General features: G+C 44.9%; 1 protein-coding gene across 1 annotated transcript; it reads left to right on the top strand.

The window, feature by feature from the left end:
• The first annotated feature begins 383 nt into the window (after positions 1 to 383).
• TMEM159 (transmembrane protein 159) lies at positions 384 to 22,563 on the top strand. The gene is given in 7 exon segments (XM_025369858.1): positions 384 to 437; positions 2,657 to 2,957; positions 9,148 to 9,179; positions 9,181 to 9,217; positions 12,200 to 12,368; positions 15,894 to 16,032; positions 22,069 to 22,563. Coding segments are annotated over 6 exon segments (555 nt in total). The 5' UTR covers positions 384 to 437; positions 2,657 to 2,861; the 3' UTR covers positions 22,151 to 22,563.
• The last annotated feature ends 918 nt before the right edge of the window (positions 22,564 to 23,481 follow it).

Genomic DNA, 23,481 nt, shown 5'->3' with positions numbered 1-23,481 from the left:
TTTTAGGGATACGGGAGGGGAAACCCTGAGACCCCTGGAAAACTCGTTCTCAGCTGCCAGTCGGCCTGTCTTGAAGGTGGTCGGAACTTTCTCACTCCAAGCCAGTCGTGTGGGAAGGGACACTCTCTGAGCCTCAGTTTCCTCATCTGTCAACCTCTCCGGGCGTGTCTCCAGTGGCTCCGAAAGCCAGTGGGAGCGAGCGCGCCGGCAAAGGCCTGGGCGCAAAACCTTGGCGCGCTTTTGCCGGATCCTTCCCGCCACGGGCGGGGCGAGCCCAGCGGAGCGGAGCCGAGGGGCGGTGCCCGGGCCAAGGGGCGGAGGCAGGCGGCTCTGGTTTCACTCCCGGGACGCTCTTTCCTTCCTCCTCTTGCTCCTCCTCCTGCCTCTCTTCGCTCCGCCTGCAAACGCGGTGGGGGCTGCTCGGCCGCCAAGAGCAGGTGAGAGCTCGGAGCTTGGGGGTGGTGGTCCGGGTGTCCCGGGTGGCTAGACCCCCTTCGCCGGGCGGGGACAGTGGAGGAGCGCGGAGGCGACGGCGTGAGCGCGCAATCGGGGTCCCACGCCCCGTAGCTTTCTGCCCCGGGGTTAGTATAAGGGGCGTCTCCTGCCTGTGAGTCACCGGGACGGGGCTGGGAGCGCACGAGGAGACACGATTCCTCCCCACCCCTCAAAGCACACTCACCCCGCCACCCCCCAACACACACACACACTACTAGATTAGGTAAAATGGTAGCTAGCACCACCACACACCGAGACTGTGCCCCTTTCTGGGGAACCTGGGGAAGACGTCGAGGCAAACCTCCCAAGGATTATTGAAAACGGGCGCCCTCCTCGCCATCCAGCCCCTCTTCTCCACCGAGGTCCCCTTCCCCGTCACTGCAGAGAGATCTGCAAGTATCAAAGGGGGCTTCTCTTTGTAATAACAAAGTACTCGACGCAGCCTCTGTGCCTTCTGGGACGCGGAACCCCTCTCCACCTGCACTTCACTCCTTTCCTCCTCTCCTTGGGTCTCCCTGACTTTTGAAGGCTGAAAGGCTGGGCCCAGATGGGGAGGGGCGGCCAGCGTAAGCTCGAGGCGCCCTGCAGCTCCCATCCCCCAACCAGAGATGTGACGCCTCCTCCCAGCTGGAACTTTCGAGGTAGCCGTTTGCTCCTGGAGATTCGGGGGTGGGAGAGCCAGGAGATTTATTTGGAGCCTTGGAAGGGGAGAGGGTTGGCTGGTGTTGGCCTGGCCCAGTCCCCCAGGCGTGAAGAAGGCGGGGCACTCCTTGGCCGCATCGGGTCCACGCTTTCCCTTCTCGGGAGACACCTCTGTGGCTGGGGAGGCCCCTCCGAGGAGTGAGTGACCAGGGGGTCTGGGAATTGGTGGCCAGGTAGACGCATTTGAAGGCTGTGGCCGATGGCATTCTCCCCACGCACTCTCCCATCGGACTCCCCAAACCGGTCTGGGTGGCACTCGAGGCTCCCAGGCCAAAGGAGACCTGTAGGGAGAACTGGGCTTGTTTCAGCTTGCTGCAGAGATGAGATTACGGGAACTGAGTGCTGGGAACATCCCGAGTTCAAGATCTACGCCAGAGGCAGCTTCAGAGAGAGAATGTGGGGTGGTGGGATTAGTCCCCTCCTCAACTTCCACCTCCAAAGGGTTTCTTGTTTTACGCAAGGAAAGTAGCAGAGAATGTCTAGCTGGGATGATTAAAATGCACTTTAATTTGCATAGGAGACCCTATACAGCTTAGTAGTAGATAAAATTACCCCCTGTAACTAATGCAATTAGCACGTGGGATATTCAATATGATAAATAACTCTGATGATCTCTCAGTTAATTTTGGCCACGCAGACAGAATCTTTTAAATATTTGTACTGTAGGTCAGGAGGTCAGTTTAAAAGGAAAAATGGAAAACATATCTCTGTGTCCAGCCAGTTCTGGGAAATATAAAATAAGAATGATTGTTTTTTATATTTGAAAACTCAGCAAGGGTTAAAAAATATATCTAATTTAACCAATTGCCTTTATTAAAAATAAGTAAAAATTGTGTGAGATTGGGACACCCCTCAAAATTCCAAGCAGTTTAGTTACAGTATAATTATTGTGGTGAGGTCTGCCCCCGAGGCGCAGCTCTCCTTAGTGGGGATAGACTTACCCGAAAGTAAATAGATGATGATGTATGGAATGATGGAATTGGGAGCCAACCTACACAGTAATAAAGAAGAGAAATAGGCCAAGGCTGTTGTTGTACAAGGAAAGCTTTCGAGGGAAAATAAAAGGAAATGAGATTTGAAATAGTGTATTCAGCTTCCTTGCTTTCTGTGTATTTTCAGCATTTTGTCAAGCTAAAAAATAAACATAAGCTGGCAGAGATAATACTGTTAACATTTAATCTTTTTTTTAAGTCTCATAAACATCTTTTCACATCACGAAACAGTCACACTGTCATTTTAATGACTGAATTTATAATTATTTAGCCCATTTTCTCCTAATGGAAATACAGTTAGCTCCTTTCCAATGTTTTGCTGGTCATTATATGTTATAAACAGGGAGGAAATGCACGGCCTTTTAGTACATTTTGAGATACCTGTTGGATTATTTCCATCATGTTCCTGGACGATAAATTCCTGGATTGAAGTGTGTGCAATCTGAAATTGTTGTGAATATTGCCAGGTTACCCTCCATCTACATGCCTGCCATCAAGGTATGAGGATGGTAGAAGCTCTCCTCGAACCAACTGGATGAAGACCATTAACGGCTTTTGTTTCCTCTGGTAACAGCAAGAGACAGGACGACATGAGAGATTGGACCGTGGGCTGCACTGGAGAATTTACCGGTAGGAGAATTCATCCCCAAAGAGATTGAAGTGAGCTTCAGAATGGCCAAAGAGGAGCTCCGGAGTATCTCAAGGAACTTGCAAGAACTGCAGAAGAAGCTGTCTCTGCTGATAGACTCCTTCCAGAATAATTCAAAGGTCAGTTCCAATCACTGTGTATAATGGAAAATCCCAATATAACACTAGCGTAAACAAGATAGAAAGTTATTTCTTTCTCCAGTAGAAGAAATTTGGAGGTAAGTCAAGAATCCTTCTGGCTTACCACCCTGCCATGTCTATGCTGTGACCTTCAAACTCCTTGTCTGCGATGACTGCAAGAGCATCAGCCATTGTATCCATGTTCCAGGCAACAGTATTTGAGGAGAGGGGGAAAAGAGATGTACAAGCCACCTCCAATTTAAGGAGACTTCCTGGAAGTCACACACAACACTTCCAATTACATCTCTTAAGCCAAAATTGAGTCATTTGCCACTAATGGCAAATGCAGTTCTTTAGCTGGATAAAGAAGTCTGTGCCACAGATACCATCCTTTTTATTTTTTTTCGTTTGTTTGGTTTTGTTGTGATTTTTGCCCTATCTGTTACCCTGAAAATGAGAGACAAAAGCCTACTTCAAGATTTAAGTTCAGTGTTCCACTAGGAATCCAGCTACAATAGACATATGATGTGAGCCACATATGTAATTTAAAATTTTTCTAGTAGCCACATTTAAGAAGTAAAAAGAAATAGGTAAAATTAATTTTGGCTGGGCACGGTGGCTCCTGCCTGCGATCCTCACACTTTGGGAGGCTGAGGTGGGCGGATCACTTGAGATCAGAAGTTCGAGGCTAGCCTGGCCAACATGGTAAAACCCTGTCTCTATTAAAAATACAAAAATCAGCAGGAGTGATGGTGAGCGCCTGTAGTCCCAGCTACTCAGGAGGCTGAGGCAGGAGAATCACTTGAACCCGGGAGGCGGAGGTTGCAGTGAGCCAAGATTGTGCCACTGCACTCTAGCCTGGGTGACAGAGTGAGACTCCGTCTCCAACAACAACAAAAAAAATTATTTTTAATAATGTTTTCATTTAACCTAAGATATCAAAAATATTTCAACATGTAATCATTTATACAAAATTATTAATGGAAAAAGGTTCTTGAGACATTGTACCTTCTTTTTCGTACTCCCTCTTTGAAACCCTGTGTGTATTTTACACTTCTAGTACATTTCAATTTGAGTTAGCCACTTTTTGGTATTCAGTAGCCACTCAGTGGCAATGGGAATTCAGATAGTATATTGTCTTCTTGCATATTTATCCTTATTGCTTTCTTCTATATGTTTTTCAGCATTTTGTCAGGGAAAAGAGCTTTCAGAGATAATACTGTTAACATTTTGTATGTCCTTCTAGACCTTTTTTCTACGTAATATACCTATAAAAATACATATGTATATGTAACAAAATGAACCGTTTTGTGATGTATTTTTGTTGTTTGTATTGGATAGCGCAGCGGAGCTACTTGAAGAGATGCTTCTTTGCAGTCTACAACAATAAATTCTGGACTTGCTCCAGAATTTATCTGGCACTCTTTGTGGATTTACCAAGCTATTTTTAAATTGGACAAGCAGCTTTCTCGCCAGCTGGCGGGGACTCTTGTTATTAAAAGTTAGCTCAGTAAGAAGGATTCTCCTGCCGTTCCACATTTACAGCTGATTCTCATTAACCATGGTCGTTACGTTCTGTAAAGTTACTGCAGACATCGAATTAGCACATACCAAACCATCACTCCTAGGGGAAATACAGGATTCAGTTGCTGTGGGCCTCTGCCACAACATTTTTGTCAACTGATCAGTACATAACCTCGTTTTCTGTGTATTTCTGTTTAAAGACATGTTAGTATATATCGTTAATCATTAACATTGAACTCAGGGCCAACAATGGTACTGTGACTCATGTCTTAAACAAAGCTAATCACACAATGTGTATTTTCTCCATAAGACACATCACAGCCTTCTCATGCTTAGAAATGCTAGAGAACACTTCAGCACTAAACTTGGGGACCATTTTCAACGGTGAAATCACCAACTTAAAGCATAAACGTGGCACTAAATAGACCACAATGACACTCGTTTAAAGGACGAAACAGGAAGGCTCAGTGTCACCTTGCTTGACCTCAACTGGGAATGTACATGGTAAGTGACTCTGTCTTTTGCTGTTGTGGACATGTCCACTGACGACCCCAAAAGCACTGTGGGCCAGGCGCGGTTGTTCACGCCTGTAATCCCAGCACTTTGGGACACCGAGGCAGGTGGATCCCTGGAGCCAGAAGTTCAAGATGAGCCTGGCCAACATGATGAAACCCCTTGTCTACTAAAAATATAAAAATTAGCTGGGTATGGTGGCATGTGCCTGTAATCCTAGCCTCTTGGGAGGCTGAGGCACAAGAATCGCTTGAACCCAGGGGGTGACGGTTGAAGGGAGCCAAGATCACACCACTGTACTCCAGCAGGGTGACAGCAAGACTCTGTCTCAATCAAAACAAAACAGGCCGGGTGCGGTGGCTCACGCCTGTAATCCCAGCATTTTGGGAGGCCGAGGTGGGTGGATCACGAGGTCAGGAGATCAAGACCATCCTGGCTAACATGGTGAAACCCCATCTCTACTAAAAATACAAAAAATTAGCCAGGCATGATGGCGGATGCTTGTAGTCCCAGCTACTTGGGAGGCTGAGGCAGGAGAAGGGCGTGAACCTGGGAGGCGGAGCTTGCAGTGAGCCAAGATCGCGCCACTGCACTCCAGCCTGGGTGACAGAGCGAGACTCCGTCTCAAAAAACAAACAAAAAAACAAAACAAAAAACACTGCCAGTATTCATTTTGAGGTTACAAATAAATTTTAGTGAGGAGGCAAATTTACAAATATGGAATTGTGAGTAACAAGGATTGACTGCATATTTCTTGGCACTGACTGTATGCCAAGCACTGCACTAGGCATTCGCCCTGGCCCTGCCTGAACTTAGTTAATAGTCATGCTCACCTGTTTTGTTTTGGTTTTTTTTTTCTTGTATTTTTAGTAGAGATGGGGTTTCTCACCATGTTGGCCAGGCTGGTCTCCAATTCCTGACCTCAGGCAATCCACCCACTTCGGCGTCCCAAAGTGCTGGGATTATAGGCGTGAGCCACTGCGCCTGGCCACCCGTGGTTTTAGATGGTCCTGACCCTTCGCCCTTCTCCTGGTAGGAAGAGATAATGAATCGTTGATTGTTTTTTGCATTCTCCTACGAGGGAATTTGCGCGTGGCTCCTGAATCATCCCAGGTGGAGCCTTCATGTTCTCAAACACTGGCCACATTGTCCCTACTTTAGAAGCCCACTGCCTTTGTCTGACCTTGGGCAAGTCACTTAGGCTCACTGAATTTCCATCTCCTTTTTAAAAGTTATTTATTTATTTTTTATTGAGACAGAGTCTTGCTCTGTCTTCCACGCTGGAGTACAGTGGTGCGATCATGGCTTACTGTAGCCTCGAACTCCTGGTCTCAAGCAACCCTCCAGCCTCAGCCTCCTGAGTAGCTGGGACTACAGGTGCATACCAGCATACTCAGCTAATGTTTTATTTTATTTTTTGGAGAGACAAGGTCTCTCACTGGTCCTTGAGGCTGGTCTCAAACTCTTGGCCTCAAGCAGTCCTCCTGCCTTGGCCTCCTGAAATGCTGGGATTACAGAAGTGAGCCACCACGCCCAGCTACCATCTCCTCTTTTCTAAAATGAGCACTGCCAGGCTCAGAGGTTTGTTATGAAGATTATCTGAGATACTGTTTGAGGCTTTAGCACAGAGCCTGGCACGTAATTTTGTCAGTCCGTCTTGGCCTGGCCTTCCTGGGCTTTGCAGTGCTGCACTGTGCTTGTAGAGTCTAGATTGGATAACCTGTGTCTACCTCCAGGCTGGTGATGGAAAATCACAGTGCATGTTACTGAATAATAACCTCTCCCACTTTTCATCTTTCCATCGCATCCCCCTCTGTTGCCATGAGAATGAAATGTTAATTGCTACGTTCTACCCCCCTGAGTTTAAACAGTGTTAGGTCGTTCTTTTTTACCTACCTCGTAGCATTGTAGGAAGAAATAAATGAGGAAATAACACGGGAGGCGCTTAAAGCAGTGCCTAGCACCTGAGTGTTTAATGAATGTTCTCTGTTATTATTAGGTGTGGTTGAACCGTGTCCTCCCCGCCTGGGACAGACTGGCTGGAGCTCAGCTGTACTTCTTGGGAAAAGACAATTGCTGGGTTTAATTGTCTGAATCTTGGTCTCTTTTTTTTTTTTTTTTTTTTTTTGAGACGGAGCCTCGCTCTGTCACCCAGGCTGGAGTGCAGTGGCCAGATCTCAGCTCACTGCAAGCTCCGCCTCCCGGGTTTACGTCATTCTCCTGCCTCAGCCTCCTGAGTAGCTGGGACTACAGGCGCCTGCCACCTCGCCCGGCTAAGTTTTTGTATTTTTAGTAGAGACGGGGTTTCACTGGGTTAGCCAGAATAGTCTCGATCTCCTGACCTCGTGATCCGCCCGTCTCGGCCTCCCAAAGTGCTGGGATTACAGGCTTGAGCCACCGCGCCCGGCCGAATCTTGGTCTCTTTGCATATCCGAATGACTTTCTCTTTGATTATAGAGCCCAGACTCAGAAAAGACTAAGAATGGCGGGGCGTGGTGGCTGATGCCTGTAATCCTAGCACTTCAGGAGGCTGAGATGGGCAGATCACTTGAGGTCAGGAGTTCGAGACCAGCCTGGCCAACATGGTGAAACCCCGTCTCTACTAAAAAATACAAATATTAGCCAGAAATCGCCTGAACCTGGAAGTTCCCAAAGTGGAAGTTGCAGTGAGCCAAGATCGTGCCATTGCACGCAGCCTGGACAACAGAGCGAAACTGCATCTCAAAAAAAAAAAGGCTAAGAAAAAGGTGGATTCCTTAAGGACTAAAATAGAACAGTCTTGCCTGTTTCCTTTTATATCCCTGTGCCAAACTGTCCCTAAGTCCTGTGTATTCCTTCTTTTGTCATTCCACTTTCAAACCCATCTCCTCCTCCCTCTCCGCTTCCCTCTGTGCCATCAGCCTGGACTTGACCATCAGTATATCTTGCCTGATTTCCTGCAAATCTTTCTCCTTGCCTCTTGCATATGATTGCTAGGTTCATATTTCTTAAATCATTCCTTTAATCATGTCATAGTTCTGCTCAAATGACAGCAGTTTGTTCCCTGTTTTTTTTTCCCTAGATGAAATTTAAATGAGTGCTGTCTAGCAGAAATATTATGTAAGCCACATATATAATTTTAAGTTTTTTAATAGTTACATTAAAAAACATAAAAAGAAACAAATGAGATTAATTTATCTATCTATCTATCTTGAAATGGAGTCTTGCTCTGTCGCCTAGGCTGGAGTACAGTGGCGCAATCTCGGCTCACTGCAACCTCCAACTCCCGGGTTCAAGTGATTCTCCCGCCTCAGCCTCCTGAGTAGCTGGGATTACAGGCATGCATCACTCTGCCTAATTTTTTTTGTATTTTTACTGGAAACAGGGTTTTACCATATTGACCAGGCTGGTCGTGAACTCCAGATCTCAAGTAATCTGCCCACCTCGGCCTCCCAAAGTGCTGGGATTACAGGCGTGAGCCACCGTTCCCGGCCAGAGATTAATTTTAATAATATATTCTTAATTTAACACCATATATCCAAAACACTATAATTTCAACAGGTAATATAAAAAAGTATTAATGAGATATTTTGCATTGTTTTTTTCATACACTTAGAGCACATCTCAATTCCAATGCCAAATTTTCACTGGAAATATTTAATCTCTATTCAGATTTTATAAAACTTACAATTCAGTGAAATAGATTCGCATACCCAACCTATTTGAAACAGACTTAAAATTTTTCCAACAACTGAATCAAGTCTCAGCTTTAAAATTATAATTAAATTAAATTGGAAATCCAGGCCATCAGTCACAGGAGGAGCATTCCAAGTGCTGAATGGCACAGGTGGCCTGTGATGGACAGCCCAGGGGTAAGCCAGCAAGCCTGGTGTCCTGGTGTCCCAGCCTCACGAGCTCCTTCCACTGCACAGCCCTTCCCTTGCCAGCACAGCACACTCACTGGTGCACTGCTGCCTCCCTTTCCTGGAGAGCCCATCTGCTCCTCCCCACGGTGGTTCTTTTTATTGTAAGGGTCAGGTGATACAGGGAGCATCAAATAAGGATGCATATGGATTAGAACTGGAAAGAAGTCAGGACCTGAGACAGCGCAAGGGACCAGCCCACATTCTGTGTGGTGAGTCCCACGGCCCCTCCGCCTGTCTCTCACTTTCAGCTGCCCCAACACAGCAGGATCTCACTGGACTCATGATGGAGTGTCCAGGCTGGGCAGTGCCAGCTCCGAGGTGATTCCTGCTATAGTCATCTCTGGCTAGAGAAGTGGAATAGCACGCTCTTTGGTGGCTTTTGTCAGAATGGTGGGGTAGCAGGAGGCAGTGAGGTCAGTGGGCATTTTGCCGTCCTGTGGCCTGGCAGGAAGTGAAATTGGCCATGCCTCAAGAGTAATTCTTAGGAGACCATGCTGAAGCCCAAGACCTACGGCTGTGGCTTCTTGGCATGGCCTCTTCTATTTAAGCAGGATGCGGCTTGTACTTTAGCTCTTTCAGCATGAACCACAAACCCCTCCTGCCTTCCAATCGCCCTGAAAATCCCACTGTTTAAATCACTTGGGTAAACTCTTCTTCCTAAGTGGCACATGTGTCTTGAGGACCTGAATTATGTCTTCTTTTCATCTGCTGGCCTGCAAGGCCCTAGGGATGAGGCTCAGTAAGGACCAGTTATGATGGAAGGAGGTTCTGTACCTTTCACATGAACAGGATCTAGAATGCCAGTACTGAGGAGAAAGAAGGCATGGAGCCTAAGGAGGAGAGGGGGAAACCCATCTTAGTAGATTTGCCTATGGCCAGCTCTGCGTTAAAGCAGTCTCCCTCCATTTAGTCAGATCCAAAATTCCTTTTGCCTGGTGAAGAAAAATAAACTATTTATTAACACAGCATAAACTTGCATTAGTCACATTCTGTGGCTAACTATGGTGACCAGGTTGATGACATAAAAGTATTTAGTATTTTTACTTGATGTGGCAGCTATTGCAAGCATTGGCCATTCTGAGTCCAAAACCTTAGCCCTTTGGTTTTTTTTTTTTTTTTGAAAAGGAGACTTGCAGCCAGGTGCGGTGGCTCACGCCTGTAATCCCAGCACTTTGTGAGACCGAGGTAGGCAGATCACCTGAGGTCAGGAGTTCAAGAACAACCTGGCCAATACAGTGAAACCCTGTCTTTACTAAAAATACAAAAATTAGCTGGGCATGGTGGGGGCGCCCATAATCCCAGCTATTCAGAAGGCTGAGGTGGGAGAATGGCTTGAACCTGGGATGCGGAGGTTGCAGTGAGCTGAGATCATGCCATTGCACTCCAGCCTGGGCGACAAGAGTGAAACTCCATCTCAAACAAAAAAAAGAAAAAGAGACTTGCTTTGTCACCCAGGCTGGAGTGCAATGGCACCATCTTGGCTCACTGCAACCTCCACCTCCCAGGCTCAAGCGATTCTTGTGCCTCAGCCTCCCTAGTAGCTGGGACTACAGGCACAGGCCACCAAGCCTGGCTGATTTTTGTGTTTTTAAAAGAGACTGGGTTTCACCATGTTAGCCAGGCTGTTCTTGAACTCCTGACCTCAGGTGATCCGCCTATATCCAAAGTGCTGGGATTACAGGTGTGAGCCACCACTCCCGGCCAGGCCTTAGCTTTTAATGCTGAGATTTTGCCACTTGGAGGCTGTAGGACTCTAGACAAGTGATTAGCTTTTAATGCTTAATAATGCTTTTAATAATTATTATTATAATAATATAAATAGTATAATACATATTATAATTATATACATATATAATATATAATATGATTATATTATATTTATAATATATATAATTAATGCTATATTAATATTGATAACTAATACTAATATAATGTGTAACTAATATAATTATATAATAATAATTATAATTAGAATAATGCTTTTAATAGTAATACTTTTAATGCTTAATAATAAGCAAGTGATTAGCTTTTAATGCTAATCACTTTAATAATGCTTTTAATAATGATAATGCTTTTAATGCTTAATAATAGACAAGTGATTAGCTTTTAATGGTGAGATTTTGTCACTTGGAGGCTGTGCGACTCTAGACAAGTGATTTAGTTCATTGCTTCTCAAACCTTAATGTGTATGCACAACACCTGCAGAATCTTGTTTAAAAGGCAGAGTCTGATTCATCAGGGCCTGAGATTCTGCATTTCCTTTTTTTTCCCTTTTTTTGGAGACAAGATCTCCCTCTGTTGCCCAGGCTGGAATGCAGTGGTGCAATCCATAGTTCACTGCAGCCTCAAACTTCTGGGCTCTAGTGATCCTCCCTCCTCAGACTCCCAAGTAGCTAGGACTGTGGGTGTGTGCCGCTATGCCAAGCTAGTTTTAAATTTTTTGTAGAGATGGAATCTCGCTCTGTTGCCCAGGCTGGTCTCAAACTCCTGGCTTCAAGCGATCTTCCCGCCTTGACTTCTCAAAATGCTGGGATTACAGGTGTGAGGTGCCACACCCAGCCAGATTCTGTATTTCTAACAAGCTCCTAGGTGATCCAAGTAGCTAAGCCTGTTTGTGTCTGAGTGGCTTCAACTATGAGAACCTCAGCTGTAAAGTTGGAGGCAGAGGGTATGTACCTTACATCAATGCACCCGTATGCCGAAGAGGTCTACTGAAGAGTGTGTGTTTGGCAGGAGAGCCATGACTGGGTCTTTCCGCCTTTCACAGGACTTGACCTTGGGTGGGGACCTCAGACTTGCCGCCTGCCCACAGCTGCCTAAGATTGCCTCCTGGGTGACTCATGTCTTGGGAGAAGTCTTGTTGTAGTGACTTTTTTTTTTCTTTTTTTGAGACGGAGTTTTGCTCGTGTTGCCCAGGCTGTGCAATGGCGTGACTTTGGCTCACCACAACCTCCGCCTCCCGGGTTTAAGCAATTCTCCTGCCTCAGTCTCCCGAGTAGCTAGGATTACAGGCATACACCACCATGCCTGACTAATTTTGTATTTTTAGTAGAGACGGGGTTTCACCATGTTGGTCAGGCTGGTCTTGAACTCCCGACCTCAGGTAATCCGCTCTCTTTGGCCTCCCAAAGTGTTGGGATTACAGGCGTGAGCCACCGCAACCGGCCTGTAGTGACTTCTTAATGCATGAGCCTTCTGGCTTTACGACCTCTGGTTGTAATTCCCACAGCTTGGGCAGATCCATTCAACCTGGGGTTCCGATGTGGTGCTTAACCCTGGCTCTTCGTCCTTTGCCCACAGGTGGTGGCCTTTATGAAGTCTCCAGTGGGTCAGTACTTGGACAGGCATCCATTTCTCGCCTTCACCTTGCTCGTGTTCATTGTCATGTCAGCTGTTCCTGTTGGATTCTTCCTGCTCATCGTGATACTTACGTCCCTGGCTGCTCTGCTGGGGGTCATCATACTGGAAGGTAGCCTGTTCTGTCATTCATCCCCTTGGAAAATAACTCAATTGGGAGAACAATACTTTTGGGGCATCTGCCATTTTTAAATTTTTTTAAGAGGTGGGATCTTGTTATGTTGCCCAGGCTGGTCTCAAACTCCTGGGCTCAAGTGATCCTCCCACCTCTGCCTGACAAAGTGCTGGGATTATGGGCGTGAGTTACCACACCTGGCTGTCTGCCATTCTTGTCAAAATCACATCAAGCAAGGCAACTTATCAGAGTAAGTAAAACATGGACTCTGGAGTCTGCATTCAAATTCCACCTCTACCACTGTGATTTGGGGCAAGTGGTTTACCTCTCTGGGCCTCAAATTCTTCATATGTAAAATAGAGATGTAATAATACAATCTCAAAAAGTTGTTGTGAAGATTGAAACATATGGCTCCATAAAGTCCTTAGCATAATACACAATACATGGCACAGAGTAGCTTCTCAATGAATGCTAGCTATTATTGTTAAGCAGGGAGACTTGTCATTCCACAGTAAGTTACTGGGTACTTACTGCATGCCAGATGCCTCGCTAGGTACTGGAGACCACCTTCACCCTTTTTCCTGAAGTTCCACTACCAACGGTCAATTTCTCCCTGTATTCCTAAGTTCAAATTACTGGGAAAGCAAATCTGATTGGCTCACTTTGCCTTTTCAAATCAGATCACACACCACAGGCAAGTGGCCAAAGAGATGGTGGCCAGTGGGTCAGGTGATCACTTCTGGTCCATTCCATGGCTTCCCAGAGCTAAGAGCACCCAGGGCTGTTTATTTGCCCCAGGGACAAAGCAGTTTACACTTGAAGGAAAAAGTAGGCATGGTCAGTGGATGAGCCAAATACAGTCTGGCAGAGTGGTTTTTGAGTAAATGTTGAAGGATAGATGGGTGAATGCATGAATGAATGGGTGGAGGAATGAATGAGTACCATAAGAAAGGAAATTTACAGAGAAAGGAGAGAGCCATTACATTTTGGTGGTACATGCAAAGCTTTACAGCAGACAAGACTTTAAAGATGTATAACAACTTTGCCTCAGGGTGGGCAAGGAAGGGCCTTTTGGACAGGAGAACAGCATGTGCAAAGCCTCTAGAATAGTGGTTCTTGAAGCTGAGTGTATTTAAATATTTTTGTTTTTCTAGATGGAGTCTCGCTCTGTCGCCCAGCCTGGAATGCAGTGGCATGATCTCAGCTCACTGCAACCTCTGCCTCCCGGGTTCAAGCAATTCTCCTGCCTCAGCCTCCCAGGTAGCTGGGATTACAGGCATGCCCCACCAGGCCCGACTAATTTTTATAGTTTTGGTAGAGACGAGGTTTTGCCATGTTGGCCAGGATGGTCTTGAACTCCTGACCTCAAGTAATCTGCCCACGTCGGCCTCCCAAAATGCTGGGATTACAGGTGTGAGCCACTGCACCCAGCTCTGAGTGTGTATAAATCTTACTTCCTTTATCAAAATACCGACTTTGAATCTCTTGAGACCAGGAGTTCAAGACCATTCTGGGCAACATAGCAAGATTCCCCTCTATCTCTTAAAAAAAAAAAAAAAGGAGGCCAGGCACGGTGGCTCACGCCTGTAATCCCAACACTTTGGGAGGCTGAGGAGGGCAGATCACCTGAGGTCAGGAATTCGTGACCAGCCTGGCCAACGTGGTGAAACCCCGTGTCTACTAAAAATACAAAAAATTAGCTGGGCATGGTGGCGGGCACCTGTAATCCCAGCTACTCAGGAGGCTGAGACAGTAGAATCACTTGAGCCTCGGAGGTGGAGGTTGTAGTGAGCCGAGATTGCACCATTGCATTCCAGCCTAGGTGACAAGAGTGAGACCCTGTCTCGAAAGAAAGAAAGAAAGAAAAGAAAGAAAGAAAGAAGGAAAGAAGGAAAGAAGGAAAGAAGGAAAGGAAGGGGGGAGGGAGGGAGGGAGGGAAGGAAGGAAAAAAGAAAAGAAGAAAGGAACGAAAGGAAGAAGGAAAGAAAGGAAAGAAAGAAAGAAGTGGTGTGTGTCTGTAGTCCCAGCTACTCAGGAGGCTGAGGTGAGAGGATCACTTGAGCCCAGGCAGTTGAGGCTATAGTGAGCTATGATCGTACCACTGCACTCCAGCCTGGGCAACAGAGCAAGACTCTGTCTCTTTAAAAAAAAGAAAAAAGAGAAAGAAAATGCAGACTTCCAGGCCTCATCCAGAGAGTGCTATTTTAGTAGGTCTGGAGTGGGGTTTAGAAATCTGAATTTTTCACAAGCTTCCTTGATGCACCTGATTCTGATGCAGGTGGTTGGCGCCACACTTTGAAAAACACTGATCTAAAATTTTGCAAATCTTTATGAAAAGGCAGCACATCTGTTGATGTTCCCTTCCTTCCAGCCTTTTCAGGGTCCCTCCTTGAAACCATCATTGTGGCTGTGGAAGGAGTACTGGGCTAACTGGCCACTCGCAAAGCAAAGGGAAGGATGTCAGCTGTACGATACTTGCCATGTTATTTGTTCTTCATGATCTTCTCCTTGTACCTTTTATTATTTTCCTCCCACAGGCCCCACATTATGAAAAAATGTATTTTCCTTGGACGTATTAGATGATAATTCATTGCTATTCCCATTCAGAATGGGAATGGTATATTAAAATGGCATTGAAAATGCTCCATAAAAATGACCAATCAGACCTTAAGATTAAAATGTGATAGTTGACAGGCTGGATTTTCAAGGATGCCATCAAAAACTGCATTTAGATTTTGCTTTAGTCTGCATGACCTTTATACCTATAGCTTGTAAGTAAGTGTAAATAATGGCATTTATTATGCAGTTTGAGACACTGGAGATAATTTACCTCCCCCAGTACTGCCTTGGCTGACTCCTCAGGGGGATCCCTTTGGAAGTCCATCTTTGACCTTGAGGATAAAGGGATCTCAAACTCCAACACCTACGGGCAAGACAAAATGAGCAGGCTGGTTGCGGTGGCTCACACCTGTAATCCCAGCACTTTGGGAAGCGGGTGGATCACTTGAGGTCAGGAGTTCGAGACCAGCCTGGCCAACATAGTGAAACCCCATCTCCTCTAAAAATACAAAAATTAGCTGGGCATGGTGGTGGGCGCCTGTAATCCCAGCTCATCAGGAGGCTGAAGCCAGGAATCGCTTGAACCTGGCAGGCGGAGGTTGCAGTGAGCTGAAATCACGCCACTGCACTCCAGCCTGGGAGGCAGAGCAAGACTCCATCTCAAAAAAGAAAATAAAAAAAAGACAAAATGAGCAAAGCGGCCCATGTGCGATGCAGTTTGGGAACTGTGGGGACTGGAGGCAATGGGAGGGCCAGCCAGTTGCTGCCATGGTTTGATGCCCACTCAAGTGCCCATATCACCTCCTTTTTTTAAGTGATGCCAAAAATCTGGGTTTTTGTGGGAAATCTCCTTACTTTAATAATCTGAGTTAGCTGACGTTATTTTAAACACACTGACCCCGGGGTCTGCAGTTTTCAACCTGTTTGAGATGAACACTTCTCCTAACCACGTTCTCCTCCTAGGATTGGTCATCGCTGTGGGTGGCCTCTCACTGCTCTGCATCCTCTGTGGTTTGGGCTTCGTGTCACTCATCATGTCGGGGATGATGATAGCATCCTATGTAGTGGTCTCCAGCCTCATCAACTACTGGTTTTCTCCCAGGTAAATACATGCCCATGGAATAATTTATTTTTTTAATCTTTCTACTTTTTCTTTTTTTTTTTTTTTGAGACCAGGCTTCACTCTGTCACTCAGGCTGGAGTGCAGTGGCATGAACATAGCTCACTGCAGCCTCAACCTCCCAGGCTCAAGCAGTTCTTCTGCCTCAGCCTCCCAAGTAGCTGGGGCTACAGGTGCATGCCATCATGCCCGGCTAATTTTAATATTTTTTGTAGAGACAGGGTCTTGCTATGTTGCCCAGGCTGTTCTCTAACTCCTGGGCTCAAGCAGTCCTCCTGCCTCCGCCTCCCAAAGTGCAGGGACCACAGGCGTGAGCCAGCACACTCTGCTGAGTAATTTAATCTGCCACTTGAGGGGATTTTCACAAATAAAACCGTAATCCTAGTTGATGTCCAGAAGGAAACTTGTAAGACCCAGGTGTTTCTCGTAGTTCCCCATATGCCAGGCATCAGGTGGGAATTTACCATGGAATTTTAAACAAAGCAATAGCTGTCATTTTCCATCAGGTATACACATTTCATTGTCATAGTAACTCTATCAGTATTATTGATTCCTTTTAAAAGATGTCCATTTAATTTACAAATGTCAAATTAGGTGGTTTTCTTTGGCGGGGTGGGGCGGAGAGGCACGGGAGAAAAATGACCCACCAGACATGTCTGTCGCCCAAAGCGGTACAGTATGGGAGCTGTGAATCTTCTGTCCCCAAAGTCTGTCGATCCCCTCTGCTCTTGCGAATGTGAGTTTCTCACCAACTGAGTGTGAGCTTCATGTTTGAATATATAGATTTTTGTTCCTACAATATGGTTCTTCAATGCCAGCTACTTCATCTGGGGCCTCGAGTGAAACAACAGCGATCTACTTAAATGCTGGAGGGAAACACCAGCTATGTTGGCCTTACTGGGAGACTCTGTGTTTGTCTATAATGTGCCACCCACCTAAGGGGTTTTCAAAGGAGATTTATTTTAATGTTTTCTTTTTGTCCTGTATGTTGATTTTAGAATCTAAGTCCCAAGTTCATCATACTTCATTTAAGCTCCTGCTACGTTGATGATAGTGCTAGTGAGCACTTGCTCTGTGCCAGGGACTCTCTTAAACACTTTCCAGGCCTTATGTCATCCTTACAATTTAGCCCCTTTCTATTATAAGGAAAATTAAGCCAAGTCCCTTAAGCTGAGAGTAGCACAGAAGGGACTTAAATCCAGGTCACTTAATTCCAAAGCCCTCTTAATCAGGATACAGAGTGACTGTCTAAAACAGGAGTTGGCAATTTCTGGAAAGGGCCAGATAGCAAGTATTTAGTAAGTAATATGGTCTCTATTGCAGTTAGTCAATTCTGTTGCTGTAGCATGAAGGCAGCGCAGACCAGGAAGTAAATGAATGGGCATGGCTGTGTTCCAATAAAAGTTTATTTACAAAGACAGGCAGCTTGCTGGATTTGGCCAACCATTGTTCCATAAGAACCGATATCCTGAGTTTTGTTTTTCTACAAAACAGCCCTTGAACTCCTTACCAAAAGGTTATCCTGTTATTATTCCTATGTTGAAAAATAAAGGGTGAAGTGGGTGTAATGTAAAATTGCTCAAGGATGGCTCTCATAGGATTGCTTAATTGATATCCCTGGAGTCATGTTCACCTTTTCATAAACGCTTTGATCGCTCTTAGTCTTTTGTTTGTTCATTTGTATTTTACTTATAAAATGGGGTCTTGCTATGTTGCCCAGGCTGTCCTCGAACCCCTGGCTTCAAGCAATCCTTCCCCGCTGGCCTCTCAATAGATTGGGATTACAGGCGTGAGGCACTGACTCACTCCCAGTTTTAAAAGACTGTGAAAGGAGAAATATTGGCCTATTTTGCATATTGAGGGTGATGTTTCTGAAATAAAATTCCTCCCTGCCTGTGAACCCTGCTGTAATAGGGTAAGTTCTTAAAAATTATGCCATAGGAGGTAGCAAAATCTGACTCCCTACTTATCAATGAAAAAATTGAAAAAGAAATCCAGGATTTGTACTTGATCTCCTTATCGTCCCCTATTGCTGCCAACCAATTGTTTCCATGTGGGCAGAGGTTCTTAAGCTTTTTGTTCTCAGGTCACATTTTACCTTCTTAAAAATTATTGAGGCCTCCAAAGAGATTTTATTTATGTAGTTAATTGTATTAATAGCACTTTGGGAGGCCAAGGAGGAAGATCACTTGAGGCCAGGAGTTTAAGACCAACCTAGGCAACATGGCAAGATCACATCTCTACAAAAAAATACAAAAATTTTCCAGGTGTGGTGGTGCATGCCTGTAGTCCTGGCTACTCAGGAGGCTGAGATGGGAGGATCATTTGGGCCCAGGAGTTCAAGGCTGCAGTGAGCTGTGATCACACCACTGCACTCCAGCCTGGGCAACAGAGCAAGACCCTATCTCAAAAAACAAATGAAATGAGGTGAAATATAAAATAAAATAAATAACTAACATGACATAAAACTATATAAAATAAAATAAATTAAACATAACATAAATTACATTAAATCAAATTAAATATTAGCTGGGCATAGTGGTGCATGCCTGTGGTCCCAGCTACTCAAGAGGTTGAGGAGGGAGGATGGCCTGAGCCTGGGAGGTTGGGGGTGCAGTGAGCTATGATTGTACCACTGCACTCCAGCCTGGGTGACAGAGCGAGACTGTGTCTGAAAAATAAAAAAAAAAAAGTATTAATAATTATTTCTTTTTAAAAAATTTTCTTCCTCAGTGTTCCTTGTTCTGAAATAATGATTCTATTAGAAATCATAACATAAATTTTAAAAATATCTATTCATTTAAAAGGAGCAATATTACCTGTTAATATAAATAACAAATTTTAATGAAAAGTAACTATATTTTCCAAAAGAAAATGAAAGTTGTGAGTGGTATGGTTTTACATTTTACAAATCTCTTTCATAGCTGCCTTAACAGTTGTCAGCTGGCTTCTCGTTCGTGTGGCTGCATTCATTCTGTTGTACTATGTTGTTCTGTGTGAAGTATCTGAAGAAGACTCAGCATCACTCAATGTGTAGTTGGGAAAGGGAGGCAAAGCTTTTTTAAACGATTGTGGATATTCTATGATAGTACACCAAAACTCCATAAGTGGTAGTTTTTTAAAGGTTAGATGAAATGTGAAATTTTTATACTCTTATTTTATCGAAATCTGCAGGTCTATCTCACACTTCAAATTGATCTTTATCATGCATGATTTTGTAACTTTACCCCTTGGTCATTGGGAGAATATTGGTTCATTGAATCATGCAGATCTTCCAAATATACTTTGAAAAATTGCACTGTTCCCTTGTGAGAGAATGTGAGTGAAAAAGGCATGTAATTAGGTCATGTTATTGTGAACATAGTTTTCATCTGAGAACTCTTGCATTAGCGAATTCTTTTTTTTTTTTTTTTGAGACGAGTCTCACCTCACCCAGCCTGAGCGCAGTGGCTTGATCTTGGCTCACTGCAACCTCTCCCATCTGGGTTCAAGCAATTCTTCTGCCTCAGCCTCCCAAATAGCTGGGATTAGAGGTGTGCACTAGCATGCATGGCTAATTTTTGTATTGTTTGTAGAGGTGGGGTTTCACCATGTTGGCCAGGCTGGTCTCGAACTCCTGAGCTCAAGTGATCCACCTGCCTCAGCCTCCCAAGGTGCTGGGATTATAGGTGTGAGCCACTGCGCCCAGCCTGCATTAGTGAATTCTTTATAACCCAAAAAAAAGGTAACTCCCTCATTAAATGATCGAAAGGACGGAGCAGGGGGAAGAGGAGCTATACAATTTATTTCATGATTTAATGGAATTTTGGCCCTAAAACATGAAAGATAATATACAGCTTAAATTTTTTAAAAAGAAGAAACAAAACTGTAAGTTTCCCTTACATATGAAAATCAACTAAACAATATGTAGATCAAATACACGGACCTACCTCCTGTGTAGATCAGCTAGCCTCTGAGGGGCAAAACCACACTGCTTTGTTATGGAGACAGCAAGACCTCCCAGGGCCTGCAACTCGGGAGAAGAAGGGGCCCTGGGCGGCTGTGTTTATTTGTAGAGCCACCAAACTCACTGCCCCATATCATAATCTTCCAAACCAGCCTGAGCATAACTACCTTTCTTATATCTTTACTAAGAAAAGGAAAGGCTTCTTTCTTAGTTTTTTGTCATCAGGGAGGTATGGTTTAGGTGGCACATAACGAAAAAAACCAAAATAGATACTAGTTTAAAGACACAGGGAACTTTTTTTAATTGCTTAATGAAAAACTGGAGACAGCCCAGGGCTGGTGCCTTACTGTGTTGCCATCCTTAGCTCATTGGTTTCCTACCTCATGGCCACAAGATAGCTGCTGCAGCTCCAGGTGCACCAGCTGCCTTCAAGGCAGGATAAAAGGAGAAAAAAATTGAGTCTGACCCTTTTTACAATGTGAGTGAAATATTTCTCAGGACCTCTCATCACTGTGCTTTCAAAAGACTTCATTGACTAGAACTTTGTCAGATGGCCACTTGTGTTAGTCTTTTTTTGCATTGCTCTAAAGAAGTATCTGAGATTGGGTAATTTACAAGGAAAAGAGGTTTATTTTGGCTTATGGTTCTGCAGGCCATACAGGAAACATGGTGCTGACATTTGCTTCTGGTGAGGGCTGGGGAGGCTTCCTATCATGGGGGAAGGTGAAGGGGAGACAGTGTCACATGGCAAGAGCAGGACCGAGAGAGAGGAAGGAGGTGCCACACTCTTTTAAACAACCGGATCTTGCATGAACTCAGGGCAAGAACTCAGTCATTCCCCAAGGATGGCACCAAGCTATTCATGAGGGATCCACCCTCAAGACCCAAATACTCCCTACCAAGCCCCACCTCCAACACTGGTGGTCACATTTCAACTTGAGATTTAGAGGGGACAAACATCCAAAGCATATCCCCACTCTAAGCTGGGAATGTTCAGCTGTGTCATCTTCTGCAGCATAAACTTGTAAGGAGAAGGGTTTGGGAAATATCTCCTGGTCGGCCACACTCTAGTGTGTGCTACGGTTTTCCACAGTGGGGTGTCAATGATGGCAAAGCTTTTTGAAATTCAAAGATAAACCATGGATCCAATTGAGTTAATATCAATAGCACTACTTCCTCTCTCATAGCCTTCTGACAGTCACAAGGACTGAAGAAGACTGGTTTCTCTTCCTTTCCCCCCGATATGGTTTGGTTGTGTCCCCACCCAAATTTCATCTTGAACTGTAGCTCCTGTAATCCCTGCATGTCATAGGAGGGACCTGGTGGGAGGTAATTGAATCATGGGGTGGGTTTTTCCCATGGTTGCCGTTCTCGTGATAGTGAATAAGGCTCATGAAATCTGATGGTTTTATAAAGGCCGTGTCCCTTGCACATGCTGTCTTGCCTGCCACCATGTAAGAAGTGCCCCTGATCTTCCTTTGCCTTCCACCATGATTGTGAGGCCTCCCCAGCCATGTGGAATTGTGAGTCCATGAAACCTCTTTTTCTTTATAAATTACCCAGTCTCAGGTCTTTATTAGCAACGTGAGAATTGACTAATACAATCCTCCCCCCGAACTCCTTTCCATGGAAGGTGTCAAGAAACTAATTGAAATCAGAAGATATGGTCTGAATTCCCGCCCTGGCATGTTTTTTAGCTGTGTGGTCTTGGAACAGGCTGCTTGACTTCTCTGATTTCAGTTTTTGTCCATTGGTTAACTAGACAAAATAGCTACTCTTAATCTACCATTCTCATTGGGTTGTTGTGAGGACACAGATAATTAAGAAAAACATAATAAATATCCAAATTAGAAGATGGAAAAGGGGCTATAACCCTACTCCTAACCTGGTCATTTTAACTTCCTGTGTCCTCAGTTTCTTCATCTGTATAATGGGCATAGGCCTGGTGTGGTTGCAAGAAGCAGCTAAAAATAAATCAGGAAAAAGAACATCATGTATTCAGCTATGCACACTTCCAACGTTTCTCTTTACCAAGGACCTAGAGCTAACCATCTCTTCTTATTATCCGACAGACCACTGACACAGCAAAACACCAATGGTGACTTTCTGCCAGCCATGAAGTCTGCAGACTTCGAGGGGCTTTACCAGGAATGAGTGACTGCTCAGAGGCCGGGCTTCTTTTCAAGTACTGCTGGATCATACTCACCCCTTGGGATTATGGCTCAGAAGAAGGGGGCTGGGTAGCAAGCACTCCTTGGCTGTGTCCTCTCGCTTTTTCACTTATTTGTAGGATCCTGCAGCAGCCAATTTAGGGATTGTGTTGTTATTGTGTTGGTTCCCATGTAAAGAAGCAGCAGAGAAATGCGATGGTTCAACAGCTCACCCTGCCCCAAATATGCAGACTTGACCTTGGCAGGGTCCTGGGCTTCTAGACTGTAGCCCATTGACCCCAAAGCCTCAGGGCTTATGTTGAATGGTCCCATTGGGAGCAACAGTGGTTGTTTATAGTTTTTTGTTTTCAGAAATGAGGGCAGCTGTTAATTTTTTCACTCATGTGAAACAAGATGGAAAAAAAAAATCCAAAACAGAACAAGCCCTTCTATGGTATTTGCTTTTTATCAGAAAGAACAGCAACATTTGGCCTCTCCAAGTTGGAAAATAGAGTCCAAATGTAACGTTGTGGCCAAGAGTATTTTCAAAAAAGTGTAAAGGTGTAGTTTCCACTGTTACTGTTGAGTACTGTTAAGTGCTGTTAATCTTTTACATATTTGCACTTGGTACTTTTGTATTGTTTTAAAGAGCTTGTCCTGTTAAGTCATTTCTTTCTTTTTTTGTTTGTTTTTTTTTTTTTTTGAGATGGAGTTTCCCTCTTATTGCCCAGGGTGCAGTGCAATGGTGCAGTCTCGGCTCACTGCAACCTCCGACTTCCAGGTTCAAGCAAGTCTCCTGCCTCAGCCTCCCAAGTGGCACCAGCCACTGTGCCCGGCTAGTTTTTTTTGTGTGTGTTTTTTTTTAGTACAGATGGGGTTTCACCATGTTGGTCAGGCTGGTCTCGAACTCCCGACCTCAGGTGATCCACCCACCTCGGCCTCCCAAAGTGCTGGGATTACAGGCGTGAGCCACCATGCCCAATCTAAGCCAATGCTAAAGGACTAGAAAGTAAAAATAAAACTTCCTATGGGATTTCCTAGTGGAATTATTGAGTGGTTTATTTGCTGTGGCATTTCATTCAATATTTATTTGGGTGGGCTTTTTTCCTTTACTCTTTTTCCCTTCTGCTCCATACATCAGACCTGCCTATTCCTCTGTCAATTTCATGACTGGTGCTGGGTAATAGGGATTTTTTAAGTTGCTCGTGATAGACACCCAATTCGACATTACTTTAAAAAGAGGGGTGGTGGGGAGAAGGATTAGTTTCACTCAGCCAAAAAGCCAAGGGGTAGATCTTGAGGTGCTGCCGATTCCAGGGGCTCAGGTGGTGTCAT

The sequence above is a fragment of the Theropithecus gelada genome, chromosome 20 (genome assembly GCF_003255815.1).
Source record: "Theropithecus gelada isolate Dixy chromosome 20, Tgel_1.0, whole genome shotgun sequence".
Taxonomy (NCBI): Eukaryota; Metazoa; Chordata; class Mammalia; order Primates; family Cercopithecidae; genus Theropithecus; species Theropithecus gelada.
The sequence above is the reverse complement of the archived record's forward strand: the minus strand, read 5'-3'. Positions and strand labels throughout refer to the sequence as shown.